This window comes from Choloepus didactylus, chromosome 1 (genome assembly GCF_015220235.1).
Source record: "Choloepus didactylus isolate mChoDid1 chromosome 1, mChoDid1.pri, whole genome shotgun sequence".
Classification (NCBI taxonomy): Eukaryota; Metazoa; Chordata; class Mammalia; order Pilosa; family Megalonychidae; genus Choloepus; species Choloepus didactylus.
The window spans coordinates 78,720,533-78,743,891 of record NC_051307.1 but is presented as its reverse complement, the minus strand read 5'-3'; the positions used below and the strand labels follow the sequence as shown (position 1 = coordinate 78,743,891).

The 23,359-nt window shown below is 50.0% G+C and overlaps 1 protein-coding gene across 3 annotated transcripts in view; it reads right to left on the bottom strand.

Annotated features, from left to right (window-relative positions):
* The window catches only part of BOC (BOC cell adhesion associated, oncogene regulated), a 74,544-nt gene that overhangs the window by 6,969 nt on the left and 44,216 nt on the right, over positions 1-23,359 (bottom strand). For 2 of the 3 annotated variants that reach the window (XM_037835570.1, XM_037835572.1), the window contains exons 5-13: positions 11,951-12,097; positions 10,031-10,174; positions 8,322-8,615; positions 7,724-7,996; positions 6,002-6,297; positions 2,344-2,506; positions 1,898-2,008; positions 1,172-1,378; positions 635-816 (exon numbers count right to left, since the gene is read on the bottom strand). In XM_037835570.1, coding sequence (XP_037691498.1) covers positions 635-816; positions 1,172-1,378; positions 1,898-2,008; positions 2,344-2,506; positions 6,002-6,297; positions 7,724-7,996; positions 8,322-8,615; positions 10,031-10,174; positions 11,951-12,097 — 1,817 coding nt within the window. The remainder of the gene's footprint in view (positions 1-634; positions 817-1,171; positions 1,379-1,897; positions 2,009-2,343; positions 2,507-6,001; positions 6,298-7,723; positions 7,997-8,321; positions 8,616-10,030; positions 10,175-11,950; positions 12,098-23,359) is intronic. The other variant, XM_037835571.1, reaches the window with a different exon arrangement.

Below are 23,359 nucleotides of genomic sequence, written 5' to 3'. Positions count from 1 at the left end.
CAGAGAAATTATCATGAGAGAAAAAAACACTGCTGTGCAGGAGTTTTAGCCAAGCCAAAAGTATGAAATTCACTGAAGGCCCATTACAAACATTTCGGAGATGGTCCCAAAGATTCTCTGAAGAGGACTAGGGAGAGCACTCATTTTATTTAGCTTAGAGATCACCCAGCTTTTGGAGAGAAGAAACACATTTCTATTACTCCAAAGGCTGAAATCCCCTCTGAACCTTCCTGGGCATTGTGAGGGTATCTCTGGCTTAAAAGGGACTCTGAACAATTATGTTGGTAGCTGGAGAAGGACAAAAGGTAAACAAAGAGGTGGGGGCAAAACCCAAAAATGGGAACCAGCTTGGAGGTCTACCAGGTTAAAGCACCAAAACCAACAGGAGACCACTAATAGCAGTTCCAGCCAATGGGAGCCCTCCCAAATGCCAACCACTGGGCTATTAGGTGTACTACACGTGAAAGCCCAATTCCAGGTACATAGGTGGAGAGGCACTCAGAGAGAGGTGTCCTGGAAGAATAGAGGCAGAAAAGTGATTTCTTCCTGCCCCTGCTGCAAGCAGCCAGCTCTGCTCTGACAAGAACCACAGCACCATCTTCCCGTTGCAGTCTTGTGGCCAAGGCCCACTTACCATCCACTTGAGCATGATGGTGGTCTCATTGACCGCATCTGTGAAGGTGATGTAAGGGCCTGCCACGGGCCTCTCATACATGCGGCCGCTGTAGCCCGACACCACGTAGGGCCGGGAGGGGGCGCTGGGCTCGCTCTCCCCCAGCATGTTCAGAGCCCGGACTCGAAACTTGTAGGAAGTGCCTGGTGAGAGAGACACTCAATGAACCCAGGAGCCGGGAAACACCTGATTTCCCCACGGCCCATCAAGGCCCAGGATCAGGGGGATATTCTAGGGAGCCCTTCCCCAATAGGGAGTCCCCAATGGACTCACAAGAAGTCCTGCCTGCATCAGAAAGGAGCCACGCAGGAAATGGCTCTGGACCCTCTTGTGGATAGGGAGAAGGGCGCCTGGGAAGCAGGGAACCACCCCAGAGGGCATCCACATGAGCACAGGGGAGGACAAAGCAGGGGAAGAGTCTCCAGAGCTCCAGGCCTCATCCTCCGGGTGACCAGAGGGGTACCTGGGGGTCAGGGGAGAGAGTGGCCTGGTCTCTACCTTTCTCTAGGCCTGTGATCTCCACGGAGAGCCGGGAGGGAGGGATGGCACTGGTGGCCAGAATCCAGTCCCCCACTTTCTTCAGCTTCTTGTACTCCACACGGAAGGACTGGATGGGGAACCCACCATTCCCCCGGGGAATCCAGGTCACGTACACTGAGGTTTCAGAGGCCATGGAGATGGTGGGCCTGTCTGGGGCTTCTGGGGCTGGGGAAAACCACAAGTGGGGAAGGAAGTAGGAAGAGAGGACATGACGAGATGATGGTTGTATTCCAACAGACTTGGCCTGCTCCTCCCACAGCCCTCCACCCCACTGGTGGTGGGATCAGATCTTCCCAGGGCTCTATGAGTCACCTTTTCCAGGGAGGATCCCTTGAGTTCTGACCCTGTAACACTATGCTTCTGCGAAGCCAGAGTGGAGAGGGCCCGAGGGCCAGGTGCTTTCCTCTCCACTGCTCCAGCAGCTGCAGCGTCAGACACTGGTCTCCTATTTTTGAAACTTGAATGTTTGTTTTCTCATTATGGCTAACTGTAGGGATGCCAGGAAAAGTATCATAAGGACTCCTGGACCCATGGACTCAAGACCCCATTTAACCTGCAGCAACAGGGCCTCAGAGGTAGTGCACCTGGTCCCAGTTCTTCTGACTGCTTGTCACCCCACCCATGCGTGTGCGTGCGTACACACACACACACACACACAACCCTGTGCTACAGCCAGGGGCTTACGGGAGAGACGCCCATGGTCTGGCTGACTGCTGCTCTGGGGGCTGGCTCCAGGGTCATCTCTCTGGACCTGCTGCTCCTTGCTGGCCACGATCTCGGGTTTGGGTCGCCGTCCTGGGTGGAAATGGGCTGAAGTCAGCAAGGGAGCAAGAGTGCATTAGGTCTCCCTTCCCGAGGGGTCTGACAAGGAAGAACAGAAGACACCGAAAGTGTGGTTTGATTCTCAGCTCTGCCTGACTCTGCCCTGGTGCTGCAGCTGGCCCCTGTGTAAGAGAGGGTCAAAGGAATGCCTGAGAGGCTGGTGGTGAGTCTCCTCGTGGGAGGTGGGACCTCGGCCTTGGCACACAGTGAATAGCTGGGGTGGGGTGAGCAGGGCTTCCCACCAGGGCCTTGGAGGACTCGCTCAGGCCCATGGAAACGCCAGGCCGAGGGTGACATTTGACCCTCACCGGTTCGGAAGGTGACCATGGCTGTCTGGCCCTCGCCTGCGCAGTTGTAGGCTGCCATCTCCACTTCGTACAAGCTCCCAGGGTCGAGTCTGGTGAGGGTCAGGCGGTGCTGGTTGGCTGGAATGCCAGAGATGGTCCAGTCGTCAGAGGTATTTGTGACCTGCTGGAAAAAGGGGATTGCATGAGGACCAGCATCTCCTGGAGCTGCAGGAGGCTGCAGTTGGCACGGAAAGCCACCTGAGCCCAAGAGGGCAGGAGGCGGGGTGGAGAGGAGTGGGCCAGGTTGGTGGGGGAGGGCACAGAGCTCAGAATGCCCCTGCTGGCACAGGGACATCCATCCTCTCTGGAACAGTAAAGCCAGGCCCCTGAGCTCCAGTCCAATGATTCCACCAAAGAAAACTCAGTGGAGAAGATCAGAAGGCCTGACTGATAAGTCTGAGAACTTCTTCAAAGACCTCCTCCTCCTGTATTTCCTAAACCTCCATTTAAAAATGTCTTCCTTTATGCTCAATTTAAACCAAATAGTTTCTATTCTAATGAAAGATGATGATAAAAGTGGCAGCACCAGTAGAGAGAGAGCAACATCTGCTGAGTGCCATGTGCTAGGCATGGAACTCAGCACTTTCTACGTCCCATCTCATTTTCCCTCACCACAGCCCAAGAGATCAGCATTCACACTGTTCCCATCTCAGAAATGAGTAGACCGAGGTGTAGAAGGATGAGGATTTTGCCCAAGACAACATCACTAGTGAGCAGAAAAACCATGACCTTGACTCCAAAGCACACTCATAGTCCTAACTTACTCCAGAAAGAAGAGTCTCGGAGCCCGAAAGACCTGGGTTCAAATCCTGACCGTGTCTCTTACAGACTGTGTTATCTCTGAGCAAGTTCCCTAGCCTCTTTGACCTCTAAGTGTTTCATTTCTAAACTGGGGCAAATAAAATCTCTCAGGTCATTCTGAAGATTAAATTAGATGGCACGTGCTAAGTGCCTAGCACTGAACATGGCACACGGCAGGTTCCCAACAAACGCCTGTCCCCTCTCCTGGCCATCCCACATCCTCAGCTCAATGAGGTTTCTGCCATTTCAGTCCTCCTTTTTCTGCTCATGCCCTCAGCTCTTGCTGCAACTATTTTTTCATTAATGTTTAGTGGCTTTGAATTCCTAGCCCTTTAAATCTCACAGGAAAAATAAAGGCGCTCCAGGTTCTCTACAAGTGATGCTGACAGGCCTCCCCATCTCATCCACCCCACCTTTCAGGACAACAGACTTCACTACCAACTGTTTGCATCGCAGAGAGCCTGCTGGAAACTGAAGCTGGGGTTTGCAGAAGGAAGAAAACAGCTGGTAGGAAAGCCTCTTATTTCGAAGCAGAATATTCAAATGGAGAACAAAACTACCATTCAAGGGACAGGGTTGGTCTGGGCTCAGTAATGTCTAAGGTTTCCAGGATTTGTTCCAAGGGGAGAAGTTTTACAAACTGAGAATCCCGCAGTGGTGCTAGAAACCCAAACACAGTAGCCCAGGGCGTGCAGATGCACCAGGATATGGAACTTGCTTTATGCACTTGAAAAAGTGAAAATCAGCAGAACGATTCCCAATCCCCAGCAAGAGAAAGGGGAGGAGGGTGGAAAAACATAACTCAAACCCTGACTTTGGATTTCAAAATCCTTTCTTGTGTGATGATCTTTAAGGCATGTTAGTCCCTCAAAAAAGGGAACTGTTTTCAAGCCCTGATTTCTGCTTTGGCAACGTCCAGCTAACAGCTCCGAATGCCCCGGGGACTGGAGCCTAGCAGCAGCCAGGCCCAGCAGGGGCATTGTCCTCTCACTTCCCCGGCCCCCCGTCTCCCCTCTGCCCTCCCAGTGCTGGCCTCGCACTTCCACTGGGCCCAGCAATGAAAATAAGCAATGGAAGGGCAATAATTAGTCACCGTCACACACCCTGGGAGGGTGAATGCAGCAGCAGCATGGCATTTCCAGATCGCCAGGGCATGGCCCTTGCCAGCCTGCCTCGTGGTGAGTGAGGCCATTCTGTGGCCACCTATTGGCCTGAAAAATATGATTCTTGCTATCACGCTGGTTCTTGTCTCCTGAGGACTGAGGACATTTGGCCTGCCCTGATCTTTGTCTACAACTCCGACGGAGGGGTCCAGTTACACGGGAAAATGAGGCTTACTGCCAGCCCTGCCCCATAGCCTGCGCTGAACAATGCTGCTTTTTGTTTAAAACCCATTCATCCCCGGAGCCAGCCGTCCACAGAGAGGCTGGTAGGCTGAGGATTAATGAGAAACGGACCCTGATGGCCCCTGGCTAGGAGGCAGGCGAGGGCACAATTTGGGGGGGAGGCTGTCTGCTTTAGGTATGTCTGACAACTATAGGGTCAACCCCTGCAGAGCATGTAAAGGAAAAGAACAGAACGAGAAGGGCCACCAGGGTCTAAACACTTTCCATCGAGCAGGGTGTTTTCGTTTGTTTGTTTGTTTTGTCTTGTTTTTTTTTGGCAGGGGATGGGGTGGTGTGGGAGAGGGGTGGGGCGGGGGGAGGGGAGTGTGGAAGAAAAGTGGATAAACATTTTCAGTTCCACGTTCACATATTTTCCACATCTCCTACTAAGGGCATGCAGCACTTTTATAAGTGAAAATAATATAAAGGCACAATAAAACTCAGTATTTGTTATAGATGTTATTACTTATTAAGTAAATTAAGGAAAAAACTCCTTTAAGAACAGTAACTTCCTACAGCCAGTAAAGGGCATGCACTTGGGATGACGAGAAATGTTTTCAAGGAGATTTTCTTAAAGGGAATTTTGTGTTCCTGTCCCCGTGGGGTGGCAGCAGGTAAGAGTGCAACCTTGAGTGAGGGCAGCAGCTGGGTTCCCTGTTCCGCCTCACGGGGTGCCCTGTCCAGGAGAGCCAGGCGGCTCGGCTCAGTGTCCTCACCCTGTCAGAGCCAGAGATTTCCGCCCCCGGCCCCTGCAGCTCTGACAGCTCCAAAAACGTTCACCTGGGCAGAGGGCCTCAATAAAGGAGAAAACAGCTGCAATCTGAACACGACCATGTGCTCTTAGCTCAAATACCTGCTTGTCAAACCCAAACCACAATGAATCCTGAGAACTGAGGGGCTATTTTATAATCCTCCAAGAAAACACTTGTTTGCAAATATTTGCCTGCGTTTTCCTGGCTTTAGAGCTCACTTGCCATGCCAGAGTTCCCACAGGTATGTACCTAACAGCACTAACTTTAGTTAAAAAAACAAAATGACAACGAATGACAGAGGAAAGAGATGAGGACGGGTGATGGTTAACCAGGAGATAGCACTCATAACCAGGTGGATAGCACTCATTTCTCCTCTGGGCCAAGAGGCCAGTGGTGTTTGCGTCTAAGAAACCACTGCCTAGAGCTCGGCCCCGAGGTACACCTGAAGCATTTCACGGGTTCCGTTAGGGTCGAGGGCCCATTGCAGGGCCAGCTTCCTGGGAGTGGGGTGGGGATGCACCTCGGAAGAGGCAGAAGAGCGGCCATGCTCAGCGGGCAGGTGTATTGGTCCCGACTTGGGAAGCTCAGCTGGAGAGGGCGGGAGGCGGAGAGCCCTCCACCCGCCTTGCTGGGAGGAGGCCATGCAGCGGTGGGCAGCCACGCAGCACCAGGGGTTCATACCTTGCGGTGTTTCACCACGTAGTAGAGGATCGGGGCCTGGCTACTGCCCTCATGCCGCGGCCGCCACACCAGCTCATATGAGTCGGTCTTGGACGTCCTGGGTGAGCTGAGGATGATGGGGGCATCAGCGGGAGCCACGTGTCCCCGCTCTCCCAGGCAGTGTGGGGGAGCAGGCTGTGCTGGCCTCGGGAGCCCTGGGTGTCCCCTCGGCAACTGCTCAGGGCCAGGTCCAGCAGGAGACGTGGGTGGCACGGCACTGTCCAGCTTGGCATCCCGCCCTGGCCCCGGGGTGGTGCCTGGAGGACCAAGCAGGAAAGACAAGGGAAGGAAGAGGCCTGTTAGTCTCCCTGGTTTGCCCACTGAGCTGCCGCCCTGAGGGAGAAAACTGACAAAGTCCCAGAGAAGACCTGCTGGGGCAGCATGATGGGTTGACGTCCTAACTCCTGATACTGGTGGATGTGACCTCATTTGGAACTGGGGTCATCGCGGGTGGAACGCTTAAGATGAGGTCACACTGGAGTGGGGAGGGCCCTTAATCCAATATGACAGGAATCCTGATAAGTACGGGAGAAGAGTCACAGGGAGAAGGTCATGTGAAGGTGAGGGCAGAGATTGGAGTGATGTGTCTACAAGTCAAGGAATGCCAAGGACTGCTGCAAGCACAGCTGCCGGGAGAGCCAAGGAAGGGTCCCTTCCACGGGTTTCAGATGTAGCCCTGCCGACCCTTGATTTCAGGCATCTGGCCTCCAGGACAGAGAGAATAACTTGTAGTAAGCCATCCAGCTTGTGGTGCTTTTTTTTATGGCAGCCTTGGCAAACTAAGACAGGCAAGAAAAGCCCCTCATGCTTAGGACCTGAGGTGACCACGACTGGGTTCCGTGGGAAGTGAGAGGGCCAGTGGGCGATAGCAAACAGCTCGGAAACGTGCGGGTCTCCCTGAGTCCACAGGCGGTGCGTCTCGAGGGAACCATCTCAGTTTGCTCCTGAGGTGCAGGAACCCAGCACCTACTTCCCACGCCAAGGCTGGGGATGGAGACAGGTCCCTCCACTGTGGAATCTTAACAGTGGGAAACATTCCCTAAGGGGATGTGGAAATGTGAGACGTGAGACCTGTAAATCCTGAGAATCGGAGTGGCCAGGAGAGGCGGCACTTCCCTCAGGAAGCCTCCGCGAGCTCCGCCAGCACCAGCCTCTCCTCTTCCTAACCTCCTGCATCACAGGATGCTGGAGCCTGATAATGCCGATTCCGCATTTTATTATGCATTGTTGTATTTTTCTCAAATTAGTTCCTCGATTTTATTGCCTCCAGAAGAAAGGTTTTGAAAATACGGGTCTTGTCCTGTTTCTCTGCAGCCACCATATCACTTAGCCCAGAGCTGGGCATGTGGTAACTGCTTAATAGTTACAGATGTCAACTGAAATGGAATCAAGTTGAGAAGGATGGATTTCCTTTTCTTTGGTCTAGAGTAGTGGTTGGACTGTAGAACCCTAGGAAGCCACAGATTCTGCAAACTAATTGAAAATTTAAAAAATATACCCAAGCTAAATGGTTCATTTTCATTAGTGAAAATCTGCACTTCTGACTCACTAACAAGTTAATGTAAATTTCAACTAAAATAACCACTCTCATCTATTTTATACACTGGGGTTCTGGGCTAGACCTCCCGGGGGAGGGCTGCGTGAACGTCCAGCCACGATCGCGGGCCTCCGGGCTGTACTCACCGGGCCTGCTGGTCCTCAGCTGCACCACGGCGTGCGCGCTCCCGACCTCGTTCTCGGCCATGCACTGGTAGACGCCTTCGTCCTCGGGCCCCACGCCCACCACCCACAAGGCCTTGCGAGACAGCCGGAGGCGCCGGCTGGAGGCCACGGGCAGCGCGTTCCTCAGCCACAGCACCGAGGGCGGGGGGTTCCCGCGCACCTCGCAGGTGAGCTTGGCACTCTGGCCCCAGGGGATGACCAGCTGCGACAGCTCCATGGTGACCTCGGGGGGTTCTGCCGGGAAGCCAGGGCAGGGGTGAGAAGGGCCGCGACTTCCCGCGCCAGGGCAGGCCGGGGAGGGGTGTGCGGCCGGGAAGCAGCTCCCTTCTCCGCGGGCTGTTGGTATTTCCTAACCGGAAGGGGTGGAGGCAAGGAGAGGCCCCGCGTTTCCTCCGTCGGGGTGACGACAGGAAAGGGAATAAAGAGGGGCCCCCGGGACCCTGTGTCCCGCTACCACCCCCTCGGCATGTGACATTCGCAAGGACTGACCCCCTCTCGGGCCTCCACAAAGGCCGAAGGGCACCAAGAGGAGGAGGAGGAGGACTGCGGGGCCGCTCACCGAACACCTGGACGTTGTAGAGGATGACGGCCGCCCCGGGCGCCCCCACCCCGTTGTCGGCCATGCAGCGGTAGGTCCCCGAGTCCTCCTCGCTGGCCGTGTCGATGAGGAGGTTGCTCAGCAAGAAGCGCGTCTTGTTGTAGCCGGCGATGCTGGGGCCGTCCTTGGCCCAGGTGACCCGCGGGGGTGGGATGCCGCTGGCCACACACTCCAGGATGAGGCTCTGGCCTTTGGTGACGATGATGGTCTGGGCCTCCGGGGGGTAGACGATGCGGGCAGCCTCTGCCGTGGAGCCTGGAAGGGAAGGAGGAGAAGGCGTGTGGGGCCAGGACAGCAGGCGAAGAACCCCGGGGAGGCAGGTCTTGTAATCACACAGCCTTCCCGGGCTACTGTCTACACGAAGTGGGGCAAGTCACCTAATTCCCCTGGGCCTTGGTTTCCTTCTCTGAAAGAAGGATTTCCCTCTGCAGAGAGCTGTACTGAGTGACCCACGGGATAATACGGTGGAGTAGCATCATCAACACACTAAACATATGCATGTTCAACTTTGTGTTGACCGAGTGAGATGATGGGGTGGGCGGGGTGGAGAGACAGAGGAACAATTTAAATGGTGCAGGCAATTTTTCCTGCCTGCACTAAGTGTGACTCTGAGAGCAAGGAGCTGGGACACCTCACAGGTCCCAGTTTCCCAGTGTCCCCACAGGGAACAGCTTGCTGAGCTGAGTGGGACCTAAAGCTTAAAGAGATGCATTTCTCATATCCTGGGGTACCCAAATGCAAATCAGCCTCCTCCTCTGGAGCGAACTGAGGAAGCAGTGATCTTTTTGTGATGCTGGGAGTGAAAAGGTATTGAAAAGCATGTTGATCTCCAATTTCTCAGGGGCTCTCAAGGAGCATGTTGATGGTGTCTGATTTTCACTTTACGTGCCAACCAGGGGCACATCAAGTTTTATAGGACCTGAACTTACAGGGTTTGGAAGACCCTCTTTAAGAAAAATACAAAGCTACAAACACGAAATTAGGCACAGGGCTTCAGAAGTCTCCATGGGAAGTAAGAGACCACTTAAGTTTAGGTTCACTAGCTTCATGGTAAATCTGCCTCTGCTGCTGACGTTAAACTGACTCCAAGCAAGCCCTGACTCCACCTAATATGCAAAGAGCCTGAGTACGTGCTCAGAAAAGGTAGCAATTGTTTTCATAGGAATGGAAGAGCACTGAAGACTACCAGAATTGCACCAGGGCGGTGTGGGGCACGCCTCAGCAGTCCACACAGTGTGGGCCCACCGGGATCAGGCAAGGCAGAATGGGCAGGCCCAGGGCCTCTCCCTCGTGCACAGTGCACAACTGTCTTCTCTATGCATCTGCTGTGTCAGCTGCTGAGCTCAATACCCTCCTGCCCCAGCACACACATAATTCAGGAAAGGAAAGATCTCAGTGGACAGGAGGCAGGGGATGGCCCCCACTCCGATGTGACCAGCAAGCACAGCCCCAGCCTGAGCCAAGCCCTGGCCAGTGCTGGCCAGAGGGGAGAGGGCCCCAGCCTCAGTCCTGGATGCCCCCACTGGCCTGAGCCCCATGACCACTCCTGAGAGAAGAGCACCCCCTCGTGCTGTGATGGCGGCATCCCCAGGCTCCCACCTCCCTTCCCTGCTTTGCTAGCCCCTCCAGCAGCGGGAGCCCTCAGCCAGGAAGAGGGTCCTGGCCCTTACGGCACACACGCAGCCTGTCGCTAGAGCCGGAGGTTTTCACTTCCTGGGTCACTGGGTTGTAGGCTGCGCACTTGTACATGCCCTCATCCTCCTGGCTGGCGTTCACAATCTGGAGGTTCCCCGATGGCATGATCAGGTAGTTATCTGTGGAAAGGGCAGGGCGAGGGTAACAGGAGATGAGTGTGGGCCCAGAACACTGTGTTCACCAGCCCCCTGTCCAAGTGTCCCACAGAGGTAGGGCAGGAGCCAGAAGCAGATGTACACCTGAGTCCCAACAAGCACAAACCTTGCACCGAGAAATTAACCACTTGACCAGCTAACTAACTGGCTAACTGTCTCTGTCTTAGAATATAGATCTGCAGAAGAGCATTTTCTACTTCCAAGGAGACTAGGTAGAGTGGAAAGGAAGGATTTGGCATTAGCCAGACCGGGGCTCCAGCTCTGGAGGTGCTGTATACTATGTGACCTTGGGCAAGTTAATTAACCTTTCTGATCCTGTTTCCTCATTTGTACAGTGGTGTAACGCATGCTGCCTCAGAGCCATTGTAAGGATTGGGGGTCCATGCTACACACACGGGAAATGTGATGATCATTCCTGCAAGCCACCAGGGAGGAGGGGATTGACTTTGGAACTTCCTCTCAGTCTCTAGTCACAGCCACAGCTCTGAGCCACCCTTATGATGGAACTTCTGTCACTGGAGAGGAATACTATAACCCCTTTCCAGGAAAGAAACCCTTCCCTTGGCACCACTGGCTCCCTGGGCTTTGTCTGCTCCCTGGCAGGCCATGGGGTGATGCCCTAGTGGTATGCTCAGGTTCTTTATATAGGAGGCAGACTCCCAGCTTCTAGACACCCCAGTGACTGGGGTGCCTTACAGCTTCCTGGCAGGAAAAACACTGGCCACCAGCTCTGAGCTGTGTTTTGGAGTCACACCCTGGGAGCTGTCGTGTCCCCACACAGCAGACCCACTGGGCCAGTGCCTGCCTGCTGCTGGGCCACCCCAGGTGTGCACTGCTTAGGCAAATGCTGAAAGGAGTGGGGAAAGCCCTCCCACGCTTCTGCTGGGCCAGGAGGGATTAATGCTTTTCTCTCTGGGTCTCCAGCTATTACTAAAGGGCAGGATTAGGGTTTTTACCATTGCAAAACACAATTTGTTGTCTTTTCTAAATTTTCCATAATGAACACATATTCCTTTCATACCAGAAAAGGTTAACAAAAAGTGTTTTAAAGTATTGTGAAAAGTTTACATTTTGAGCAGTAGGTTCAAGAACAGAAGGGTCTGCTTGGCTTCAAGGGCAGGGTCACGTGTAGGAGAAGCTGGCTCTGTCTAAAGCAACAACCTCCCCTCACCAGCATTCTGTGGACCGATCACCTTAGATCACCTGAACGCACTCTCATGCCCACTGCGGACCGGGCAGGAAGCGGCAGATGCTATGACAGCTGAGATGGCTGTATTATCAGGAAAATGGGGAGAGAAGAAAAGTAAAGTCCACTAAACAATTGCTCCGCTGTGCAGGAAAGAGCTCCATTCCCACAGGGGCTCCCTGAACCTCCAGGAATGGCTGGGTTGGTCAGTGCTGAGAGGCAGGGAGCTCACACTGGGAGAACTCAGAACCATGCGCTGAGCCCTGATCAAATGGCAGCGGCTCCGCAACATCTTCCAGGACCTCAAAAGATGAAACAATTTCTCATAATGGGACTGAGGCCTCCACACCAGAGGCCAACCCCTTTAGGACCCTCCAGGGCTAAATATCAGGATAGAAGACAGTTGACCACCATGAGGACCGGGCTACTGCTGAGTTCATGGGGGCTTCTGGAGAAGGCAGCAGGTGACCCAGTCTGGGTGGGCAGGAAACCGTCAGAGGAGGCCGGCATCCCTCCTGGCCTCAGCCTCTGGGCCCCTTTCCCCGCTCACTCACCCCTGGAGGCCTCCAGCCACTCTTGTTTGACGCTGTATCGGACCTGGGCCTTCGGGTGGCTCTCTGGCAGGTGGCAGGCAATGACGGCCGTGTTTCCCTCGTCCACTTCAATCACATGCTGCACGTCTAACTTGAAGTCCTGGAGGTCTGTGGAGAGAAGGGGAGCTTTGGTTGGGCCGTGATGGAGAAGAGAGACAACGTGACGTTTCAGGGTGGGCTGGTGCTATGGAATCTTTTGTTCCAATAAAAGGCTGCAGAACTTCAAGCTGGAGGCTACCAGGGGGTGGTCCAAGCCCTTACTCCAGCCTCTCGTTGTCTATCGGAGTTTATAGGATGGACTGTGTGAGCCTTGCATTGCATGGGGCTCATCTTGGCAAATATTAGTGGAGTGGGGGGCAGGTAAAGAATTCAATCCAGAGCTGTCTCTGTCACAGACCAGCCTTTTCTCTTCCACTGAGACATGGGGGTGAGTTGGTCATGCTCATCAGCACTATTCAACCTGGCTGGAAATGGGGTCATGGCCAAGGCACACATGTCCTGGCACAGCTGTCAGGAGGCTTAGCTAAGGTTTCTGACGATGAAGGGACCAAAGAAAGACAAAGCTGATGCCCTTTCTCCAGTTCAGTCAAGAACAGCCGTCCCAACTTCTTCTCAGACGCTCAAAGTGAAAGGTGCCTGAGATTCTGCCCAAGGGTCAGCCATGGTTATAACCAGAAGGTTGATTCATGCTCAGTGTCATGGCTAATCTAGTGGATGCTCAGCCCATGACTGGAGGTGGCAGGAGGGGGTGGATCCATAGAGGGGTTTCCAAGGCCAAGAAGGCTCTCCCAGGCTAAGAGGCAGCATCCTTGTGTGGCTTAATGGCAGTAAAAAGCAGAGGAGCCGAGGCTGCTGACAACAGGCTGCAGTCTCTGGCAGCACAGCGGCTGTTTCTTCCAACTCGGCTTGGTGGTGGGGAGACCAGACCTAAACTGGGAGAGGATGGAGATCCATCAAGAACAAGAGTGGGATGTTTCCCAAACAATCCAACAGTCCAAACAACAAAACTCTCTTTGAGCGAAATCACTGATGTTGCTGAACAAAACAGGGATCATTTGTGTAACAAAACCACATTCCAAGTCTGGTTTTCAGGATTGTGGCTAGATTTAATTTAAGAGAGGAAATAAAACTAATGGAGAATAAGAGAGATGAAAGTATTTTACTCAGGTGCTCTCTGCATAAAGGTACTTAAAAAGCCCTGGAGGCTCCTTCTCCGAATGCTGGCCACACCAAATTCAGCTCAGTTCCTGGGAACCTATACCACAGAGGAGCTTAATGCAATTCCCTTGCAAGACTCCACCTGCCTGTGTTGTTGTTTCCACTGGAGACCCAGAGAAGGCAAGAGCTGCAGGCAGGAAATCAGGTTTCTCAAAGAAGATGAGACAATTACAAGAAACAAACTGTCACCACAGGAGAGCCTGGTGATCAAGGCACTTGACAAGGTCAGAAGGTTTCCCATTTAATGGAACTCTCCAGAAGCTCATAGTCAAGCCAAGCCAGGGCTCAACAGCTTTTTATTTCCTTGAAAGGACTGCTGTCCCTTTAATTACAATACTAGACTGTGAACCCTTTAGGGACAGAAACCAAGTCTTATTCATAGCAGCTCAAGAAATGTTGAATGAATGAATGAATGAGTTATTTTGAAAGCAGTACCTCACAAGTCAGTATACAAAGTGGCCATTTATGTTGTCTATGGACTTAAATTCCCTAGTTGAGTTTGGTCTACATTGTGAGCTCAAAGACAAGGGCCTAGCACAACAAATGTTCTATGAACATTTTAACTAAGCATGGCCAACAGAAGCCGTAGTGAAAATAAAAATGTTTCTTGAGAGGTTTCTTCTTGGGTCAAAGGAAAGGGGTGAAATAGGTCTAATGAATATGGAGTAAAACATTAACGGAGTGGTGTGCGAAAACCAGTGACCGACTACCCTGTTCAATTCTTCTGTGGCCCTATTTCACCATCCAGGCTGAACAATGATACCCACGGGTCAAGGTGAGATCTCTCCTTTGGGTAGGTGTAGGGTGTCCTGGGCTTTTAAATAATTACTTCATCCGTTAATTTTGTATGTATGATACCTGACCCTACAAAATTATAAATTCCTGGTGGGACATTTATAACTTTTTACCCCACTCCCCAACCTCAAGCCCCACTGGACAGTATTCAGGACATAGCAAATGCTCTCTAAATCCTTTTTGAATGATTATAGTTTGGAAGGCTTTGTGGGCATGCATCCTGTGCAAATGTACAGGGCATTGTGCTTAGGACCCTTCTGTGCTTGGTTTAATACTCTGTTGTTGCCATTTTGAAATTCTTAATTTTTTAAACAAGGGACTCTGCATTTGCGTTTTGCACTGGGCCCTGCAAATTATGTAGCCAGTGCTGGCTTAGCCTCCCAGCCAAGACACTAGTATTCTCTCAGAGAGGAGGTAGATTTGGACTGTGGGAAAGGGTGTGTTCTAACTAAATATTGGTAACTTTGCTTTTCAAAATCAATGCACCTCAAAAATGCAGAGGCCCTAATCCTCCTTTAGGACAGTGCGTGCTGTACCTGCCAAGTCAGGAGGCTCCCCGCACAGCGAGCTGTGAGTGATTGAAAGCTCAGGGGCATCTGGAAAATTCCTCAGTCACTGAGAAGCATTCTCTTCCACGGTCTAATAAGTCCAAAACCACTCCACCGAGGTTGTTGTTTTTTTCTCTCTCTCTCCTTTTCTTTGCCTCATTCCAAGGAAATCTGCCTCAAGCAAGAATATACTTAAAGCTAGCAGATCATTTTGTGAGAAAGATGTGAGCAACTGAAACAAGTTTGGCATCAGAATGCCATCTCCATCTTCGTGGCCCCGGGCTCCAGCCTCTCTGTAATGGAGGGATTAGCCAGGCACAGGCCCCTCCCAGCACCTATTGCACCAACCCAATGCTAGAAAACACCATGCCTCCCGTAAGCCCCTCTGGGCTCCTTCTTTACCCTCTGACAATCAGTCCAGTTTGAGACAGAATGCTGTGTAGTGAGGGAGGCACAAAGCCGGGCACTGGTCAGCCATGCAGCCAGAGATGACTGCTCTGTTGCCAACATGTGCACGACAGCCTGTGTGGGCAGGACCAAGGGCACCCCAGCTGGGTGTCCAGCTCCCCACAGGGGCCCACTGGCAGGTGAGCCTTCCTGGCTTCAAAACCAATAAGCAGCAGTTTGGTCCTTGGCCCTGTTCCCTCCCTGTGCCTCCTAAGCTTATGCCTTAGCTGTTGCTTCACTAGCAAACACTCCCAATTTGGCTGCCAGAGCAAAACTTGGGTTTCACTAAGGGATCAAAGGCAGAGTAATGAAGTGAGGAATGATCTGAAAATCAGAGCACCCTGGTTTCTAGTGTTTGCATTTTTTTTGTTGTTGTTGCTTTTTTTTTTTTTTTTTTTTTTTTTTTTTTGAGCAGGAGGGAGGCCAAGGAAGGATGAAGACTTCATGATCAGTAACAGCCTAATCAGCCATCAGACAGAGGCAGAGAAGAGATCTAGTTGGCCGCATATGAAGGAAACCAGTCTGTTCCTAGGCCCCTTTGTTTGCAGAGTGGTTTTCCAGGCCAACTCGCTGGGCTGCTCAGCCGGCCTCACTGGGAATGAGGGGCAGGCCCTTCAATTACAAATGGGGTTAGCAGGGCTCAGCTGCAGAGTGATGGATCAGGTTTCACGGGGAAATGGTTTGCCAGGACACCTGCCCTTGCCTGTTGGCTGGTGTGCTTGAGAAATCCATTAGAGGAATGCTTTTGCAGCTTTAATCCTCTTACCTTCCCTCACGTCCCTCTTTTGCCTCCTCTTGTGCATTCTTCCTGCTACCTTATTAACTTGTCCACATTAATCAAATGCCAACAGATCAACTCTTGTCTCTCAATTCTCAGCAGGTCAGAAGCCTTGGTCTCTCAGGCCACCTCTGTGTTTACTGACCTTCTTTTCTTGTCACAGAACTCCGTGCTTTCTGAGAAAGTCTGTTTTGTTTAGGTTCCATACAGAACTCTGCCCCACTTCTTCCTTCTAGGAGCTCAATTTCTTAAGGGAAGGTGTATGTTCTCTTATGTCATGTCCATGGGATCCTTGGATATGCAGATTACAGTGATTTGTTCAAACACAAGCCATGTGTTGTGTTCTGTGTCTCCTCTTCCCACCGACAGATACATTGGGTACACACCTGCTTGGCCACGGTAACAAAGGAGGCAAATAAATGACTTTTAGAGGCACGTGGGGTGGCTGCCATCACTAATCACTTGTGAAACAACAGATTAGACAAATTTCATCTTGAGCGCTTTTTAAACTTCTTACCACCTTCTAGCCTCTGTCCTTTTATTAATGAAAGGCTCAGTAGAGCTATGAATTAGATTACAATATTTGGTGTATATGCATTCTTTGAACACAAAACTGTCAAATCTTAATTGTACGCTCATCCATGGACTTCCGACTTCAGGGTGCTTATCAGCAAAATACCTCCAAGGTAACCCATAAACCTAATAATCACTTTTAAGGGGTCTCCTCATTTCAGTCTCCCTGCATCTTCCCTTAGGCTGCAAATCAAAGTTCAGTTCTGTTGAAGCAAGAAGTCAGGTGAGACAGCACCTTGGGTGGATGCTGCATGGAATTACCTTCTTCCCATGAAGATGTTTCTCCCATATGGTCCTGTCTTCCCCTCCTGCCTATCCTTGGGGATCACAGGACAAGCCTGCACTCATCTGGCTGAGGTGTGGATGGGACCCACCAGATTCTGGAGACACCACAGTGGGCTGACTTGGCAGTGCTTCTGGGATGGCTCTGCAGCCTCATGGCTGACTGATAATTCTATGCCCTGACTCTCATGGTCTCCATACCTCAACCTGTCCCTGTGGTGACGTGCTGGGTCTATGGCTAATGTTACAAAGCACAGAAAGGTTTTGCCCTAATGGAGCAGAACTCAGTGGCACGCTGGCCCCATGGGCCTTCCCTGCATCTCAGCCCCTTTTGGAAAGATGGCAGAGGCACAGGGGAAGTAATACTGATAACAGCCCTCTCTGGCAGAGGCTCTGGCTCACTGCTCTATGGATGGACTTGGATTTGGAATCCAAGGAAGTGAAGGGTACTTGGCACAGCCTCCCTGCGTGACCTCTGGCAATGCAGGCCTCTCCTGTGCCCCGAACTGCTTCACTGATAAGCAGCTGGACCCCACATCGCCTGAGGACCATGGCTTGGCATGACCCCAGGCTTAGTCCTCCAAACTAAAGGGCTCTGCAAATGGAAAACCACAGCGCTCATCTGCTAAGAATGTGGGGAGACTACAGAAGCAGAGTAGATGCCGGAACCTGATGGGGCTTTCATGAGGCCCAAAAGCCTTGTGCCTGGTAAGTGGATGGTGTTGCCTGTTCATTCATTCATTCAGCCAGTCAGGCAGTGAAGGACTGCCTACAATCCCAGGCACTGCAGAAGATACAAAGAAGAATACTAACCACAGGGAACTTTGAATCGAATAGACAGAACAGAAAACAACACATGAGGCAAGAGACAATTCACATGAGCATGTCCCCAAGTGCAGTCCTACCGGCTCCTCCAGAATTCCAGCCTGTGTCAGGTCCCCATAATCTACAGAGAAACTGGAAAGGGGGTTGACAGAGTGTGTTCTGTCCCTCCCTTAGCAGGCTGCAAGGATGCATAAATACATTTGCTTTCTTTGGGATTTTTTCCTGGCTGTCCAATTACAAAAATGGCAGCTATGGAAACATGACACAAACGTTCTCAAAAATACTTTCTGATGAAGGCAAGGCATGCTCTCTCTCATTCAAATAAAAACAGTTTCCATGGTGGTGGGTGGGTAGAGAACCTTTGCAGAGGCCAAACACATTAGTTGTTAAATCTGCATCTCTTTTTCTCTGAATTGAGATAGGGCTTGCACTCAGACTTGAGCAGTGGAAGAAAAACAAAACTGGGGAAGAGATTAAAGATATTGGATGAGGAAGGCAGAAGATCAGTCAATAAAGGAGGGAGAAAACTGGGGTGAGCAGGAGAGGACAGACAGCATAAAAGGCAAGAGTGTAAGGAAAAAAGAGAACAGAAAGAATCTATTTTGCCATGTCATGAAATGATTTGCAATAAATTGGCCTAATGCTTCAGGAATTTCTTGGCTTTAATCAATCAAAAAAATATATATATATATTTTTAAAAGACATCATAAGAGACAAGAAATGTGATCAATCCTTGAAGACAGATAAGGATGGGAGCCGTGTCTCCACTGAGTCTGGCAGCCAGAGGAACACAGAAGATGCCTTAGACCACCTCATTTGTCTGACTTCAGCGCTGCTGTGAGGTAGGGCTGGTTGGCAGAACTGGGGAGTTTCTTTTGGATCAGAGGAAGGAATGAAATGGTTTGAAAAAATACACTGAAAAAAAGAGAAGGGAAAAAAAAGATTTACTTGCCAGCAACCCACATCGCAACCAAATATAAACTATAAACTCAGCATTGGGAAAATCAGTGTGAATCCTGGCGGTCTGGATTCATCGCAGCCAGAGCCAGACCCTGGCATCACGTTTGGCAGGGCTGGTGGGCTGTAGAGGAGGAGGGTGAGGAGGGAAAACGAAGGCCCAAGAGGGAGCATGGAGAGGAACTCGGCATGGTTCTCACAGACGGAATTACCAGGGGGAGAAGCAGAGCCGTGTCCTGAAGATGTGAGCCAGCACACCTGGGGAAATACATTCTCCCATCCTCCCATCAGCAGGCTTGGCTGCTGGTCCCACACACTCACCACCTCTCGAGGCGTCTGGGGAACCTGGAGCCATCACATTTCCTGTCATCTCCCTCTAAAGTTTCCTCTGAACATCTCAGTTCCTTTTAAACAGGCTTTTATGTTTCTGACATCTATCAATTTTTCTAAAACTTTCTTGAATCTATCAGTACCTTCAACCTGTTCATATCTTGAGTTCCTGCTGCATCTTTTTTTATTTATTATCGTAAAACTTTTAAGTCATCAGAATGTAGTGAAGAAATCTTTGTTCACTTTCTGCATATACTTTTTGCTCTTCCAGACTTCAGACTCTTCTCATTTGGGAGTCTTCCTCTTTCTAGACATTCGTTGAGGGCCCACAGTGTACCAGGCCCTGTAAAGCACTGTGGACTCACACAGAAGACGCCGGTCCCTGCACTCCAGGCAGAGACCAGGCCAGGGGAGGGCTCGAGTGAGTGGCCAGGAAAGTTGATGGGAAGTGGGGCACAGAGATGGGCCTTAAGCTGAGTTTCATGTTGGGGTCCCTGGAGTCACCAAAAGTAGAAGAGGTGCACAATCACTCAAAATGAAGCATGACTCTCCCTATAGGGAAAAAAAAATGCTGTTTTTGCTCAGTGAGTTCTTTTTTTTTCTTTTGCTTACTTTTTTTGTTGTTGTTATTTTCAGTATTAAGTGATAGTCCTTTATCTTAGATGTGACCACTTTGTCCCATTTGCTGGGCAGACTCACTGTTCTTCAGTTTCCCGGATTCTTACCAGATTCTCAAAATGGTTGGAAATCTAAAAACAAAGTCAACTTAGAAATAAGCCCTAAACTATTCCACATGCCAAAAAGGAGGAGCCAGGGAACTCATTTGATCTCTTGCTTTTTCTTTTTCATTTTAAAAGGGCCAATTTACATCAAGCTCCTAAAGGATGCCAGTGATTTCAAGTCAGCTGGTTAATCCTTCCCTCATCTTCCCATGCAAAAGACTCTGCAAAGCCTCTTCTGGCTCATCAACAGCTTACCCCTGCTTAAAACCCTCTATGTCCTTCCTTTTCTCTTACCTTAGAAAATGGACCTAGGTTTTTACAAAAGCACGTTGTTGTGTGTGTGCCAAGAGTTGACTGAGAAGAGGAGGGGCACTGGCTAGGGAAGGGGTAAGAGTCCTAAGCGTTTCCTTAGTAGAAGATGCACCACAGACTTGATGTCTTGGTTTGGTCAATACTGACCACTGCTAAATATGGAATTGAGACCCTGGATGTTTAGGGTTGACCTTTGCTGCCAAGATGCCCTGAGCAGAGCTAACCCCACACATCTTTCAGAGATTAGTGCTTCCGATGCCATTTGAGAATTTCACCAGAATCCTTCTGAGGCATGACTTTCTGCCATTCCTAAACATATCTAGGAGACAAAAGAGTCAATGTGACTTTGGCCTAACGCGCTGAGATATTCCTTATCATCTCTTCTTTTTAGATATTTGAGTTGTCTAGCTTTTGGGTCTAAGCTATCTTTCAATAATTTTCTGGCCAAAATAGCAAAATAAAGCACACTTAATTTATGGCATAAAACCAGCTAAATTTCAAGCTGAAACTAGTTCTTCTCTCCCAATTATATGCCCCCATATGGACCTGTCTCGCTCTCTTTCTCCCTCCCTCCCCCTCCTCCCCTCGGCCAGAGGCACACTCACAATCAGCCTAGCAAATAACTTCAGGCCCAGCTTGCAGCTGCAGACTCCCTTCCTCTCCTGGGGAAGCTCAGGAAGCCACCTGTGTTTTCTTTCCTCCTGCAACTCATCTTCCCACTGCTACCCCTTCATCCCCAAAGCAAAGAGCTCACACAAGAGTCACTGGGAAGTCCAAGCCGACACACAAATGTTTTTCCAATATGGAGGGAATGGTTTCTTGTTGTTTTGTCAAAGAGTCACTGTCTGACTGAACCAGACTTGGAGGAGGAGGGTAATGCTGGAAAAAACACTGTTTCCTTCTGTAATCAGAAAATGTACATTCCCAAAGGGAAAAGAGATGAAAAACAGAAATGGGGGGAGTGGGGAATGGAATGGGGTCAGCAAGAGAGAAATAATCACCTGGTGGCTGGATTAAGAATTTGATTGAACTCACTATGGAAATGCCAAGCCTCTGAGCCATCTGGAAGTTGCACTTGGCATAGGTCTAAGCATGCAATGCTGAGAGGTGAATTTAGTATTTGCAGGTCTGAGACCGGTATGTGAGGACTCAAAAGAATTAGAGAGAAGGTTGTCCTACTCAGTCTTCAAAGCTCAACTCCTGAGTCTTCCCTTAATCCCCCGAAACTGAAAGGAATCACTGCTACCCCCTGAGCTCCCATTAAAATCTGTTTACTTCTCTATCAGGCAATTCATGGATCTGAGTTGCTTTATGGCTGAAGCCTTAGCACAGTCTACCTTCTCAGCAGCCTGAGATGGTCAACGGCAGGGACCAGGCTTTGCCGTGCTCCATCAGGAATTCCTAACACTCCCAGTTCTGAGGGCACCTACCTCCAAAACATCCAAATATAGAACTCTGAGCTGGAGAACGGATAGTTTGCTATTTCCCAAGTGAGACTCACAAACCCTGGCTTTGTCTTATTCAGTAGAAGTCTTTAATGATAGAACAAACACACTATTACGTGGAAAAGTACTAAGGAAGGAACTAAATTAAAGAAGCTGGATTATGAATTGTAAGAAAACTTATTCTGGAAAGGACACTGTAGTGATCGCTGGAAATGAAAAATAAATACTTATTTACGTATTTATTAATTTATCGCTTGCCTCTTTCTCCTCCCTTCCTCTCTACTCCTCTATTCCACAAAGGATTTGAGGTGGGCTTACAAGAATATATAATATAAAATATAAGGTTTTGAAAGTAAAAAATCAAGACCCAGAGAGATACAAATTTAAATGAAAGATCAAGATTGGGGAAAATTAGAGTTTAGAAATGAAGGCCCTATTGAAATTGTCAAAAATGGGACTACAATTTTGGCTCTGAGATGCCTGTGGCCAAAGCAATCCCTAGCAACATGCATGGGCAAAGGCAGGAGGGCTTCACACAGCTGCTCCTGAACCCAGTGAGGACATCTCTGGGAGGGGCTGTGACATCAGGGTCTCTCGTGCCTGTAGTTTTCCAATTGTGTGGCTTCATTTAAGACCAAAAGCTTAAACTGCCGGAGGAATGCGTGGAGTTTATGGCTCCATAACAATTAAGGAATAATAATTGCACTGGCAGTGTGGCAGCTGCCTAGGTCTAAAGGTACCATGAATGATTCTTGGAGTTGGACTTACAGAAAATCTAATTTCTTCAAGTCCCTCCAAAGAGACATGTTCTTCAACCACTCCAGGCAGATGGTGTATTTGAGGAGGATGGTAGCTAAAGGAATCTAGAAATATTTTAAGGAAGAAACTCAACAGTGCTCCTTAATTGCCCATAGTAGTTTAGGCTCCGCGCCTAGAGGGCCTTAATGAAATGTCTGATGGGAGTCATAGGTGGGATTGCGACACGGCTTCCATGTGTGAAATCCAAGGGCCAGGGTCAGCCCGGCCTGCCAGCCACAAACCAATGCTGCCTGGATGGAGGAAAGGGCAGCAGGTGAGCAACAGAAGCAAAAATGGGCAGCCTGCACTAACAACATACCATGCGGTGGCATCAGGGGTTGCCACTGAAGGCAGCTATGCGAGTGGGAATCTGTGCTGGAGAACACACAGATAAGAGGAGCTAAGGAATTCATAGGAGATGGGGTGGTTCTCTCTTCCTAACCAGCCAGTCCTCTCTCTTGGCTCTGGCTATGACTGAAGCTTTGCCTCCCCTTGGACTTGGTCACCTAAGTAAGGGCTGCTCTGGGAATGGGTCGGGCAGCACAGGGCTGGACACAGGTGCAGAGAGCCTCCTGCAAGGACAGGTTCCATACGTGCCTGCAGACCAGATGAGCAAATGAAGAAAGCCTGCAATCCATAAAATGCTGCAAAGTATGACTATTATGTATTCTCGCATTTGATCCTCAAAAACCCCATGAGATTGGTGATGTAATTCTTAGTGTGCTTATTTCACCGTTGTGGCAATCTGAGAGATTAAGTAACTTGCCCAAAGTCATGTAATTGTTAAGTAGCAGAGCTAAGACTTAAACCCATGTGTTTTTTTTTTTTAAAGTTTCTTGTTTTTGTCACTGTACTAGTTCAGCTCCTCACTTCATTCATGTGTCAAATTATGGTAACAAAAGCCCCTCGTCACCTCATGGAGAGGCTGCCCAAGGGGAACTCCTTCCTTTCCTGCCAGCAGTCACCCATTTAAACTGCTGCCTGTCTTCGGATGTCTGAAGCCAGGGAGAGAATAATTCAGGTCTTACTGTTCAGAGGCCTTTTGGAGGGTTACAGATCCATTCTCAACCATACCAGCATCAAATAAAGACTTTGCATTAGCTTGAGAACCAAAATTCCTATGCAGTTACCACTTATTTTTATATCCAATTATTCCTGTGATGTGGGGATGATGAAACAGTTGGGAAAATTAAATAAGTAAAAAATAGGAAAAAAGTTAAAAATAAAGACCTAAGTAGGAATTTATTTGAATGGTAGATTATTTGAGCTAAGGGATAGAAAACAGCTTTCAAAGTCATATGCCGGCTCTGGTGGATTGGTCATACCTATGTGCCATGCTG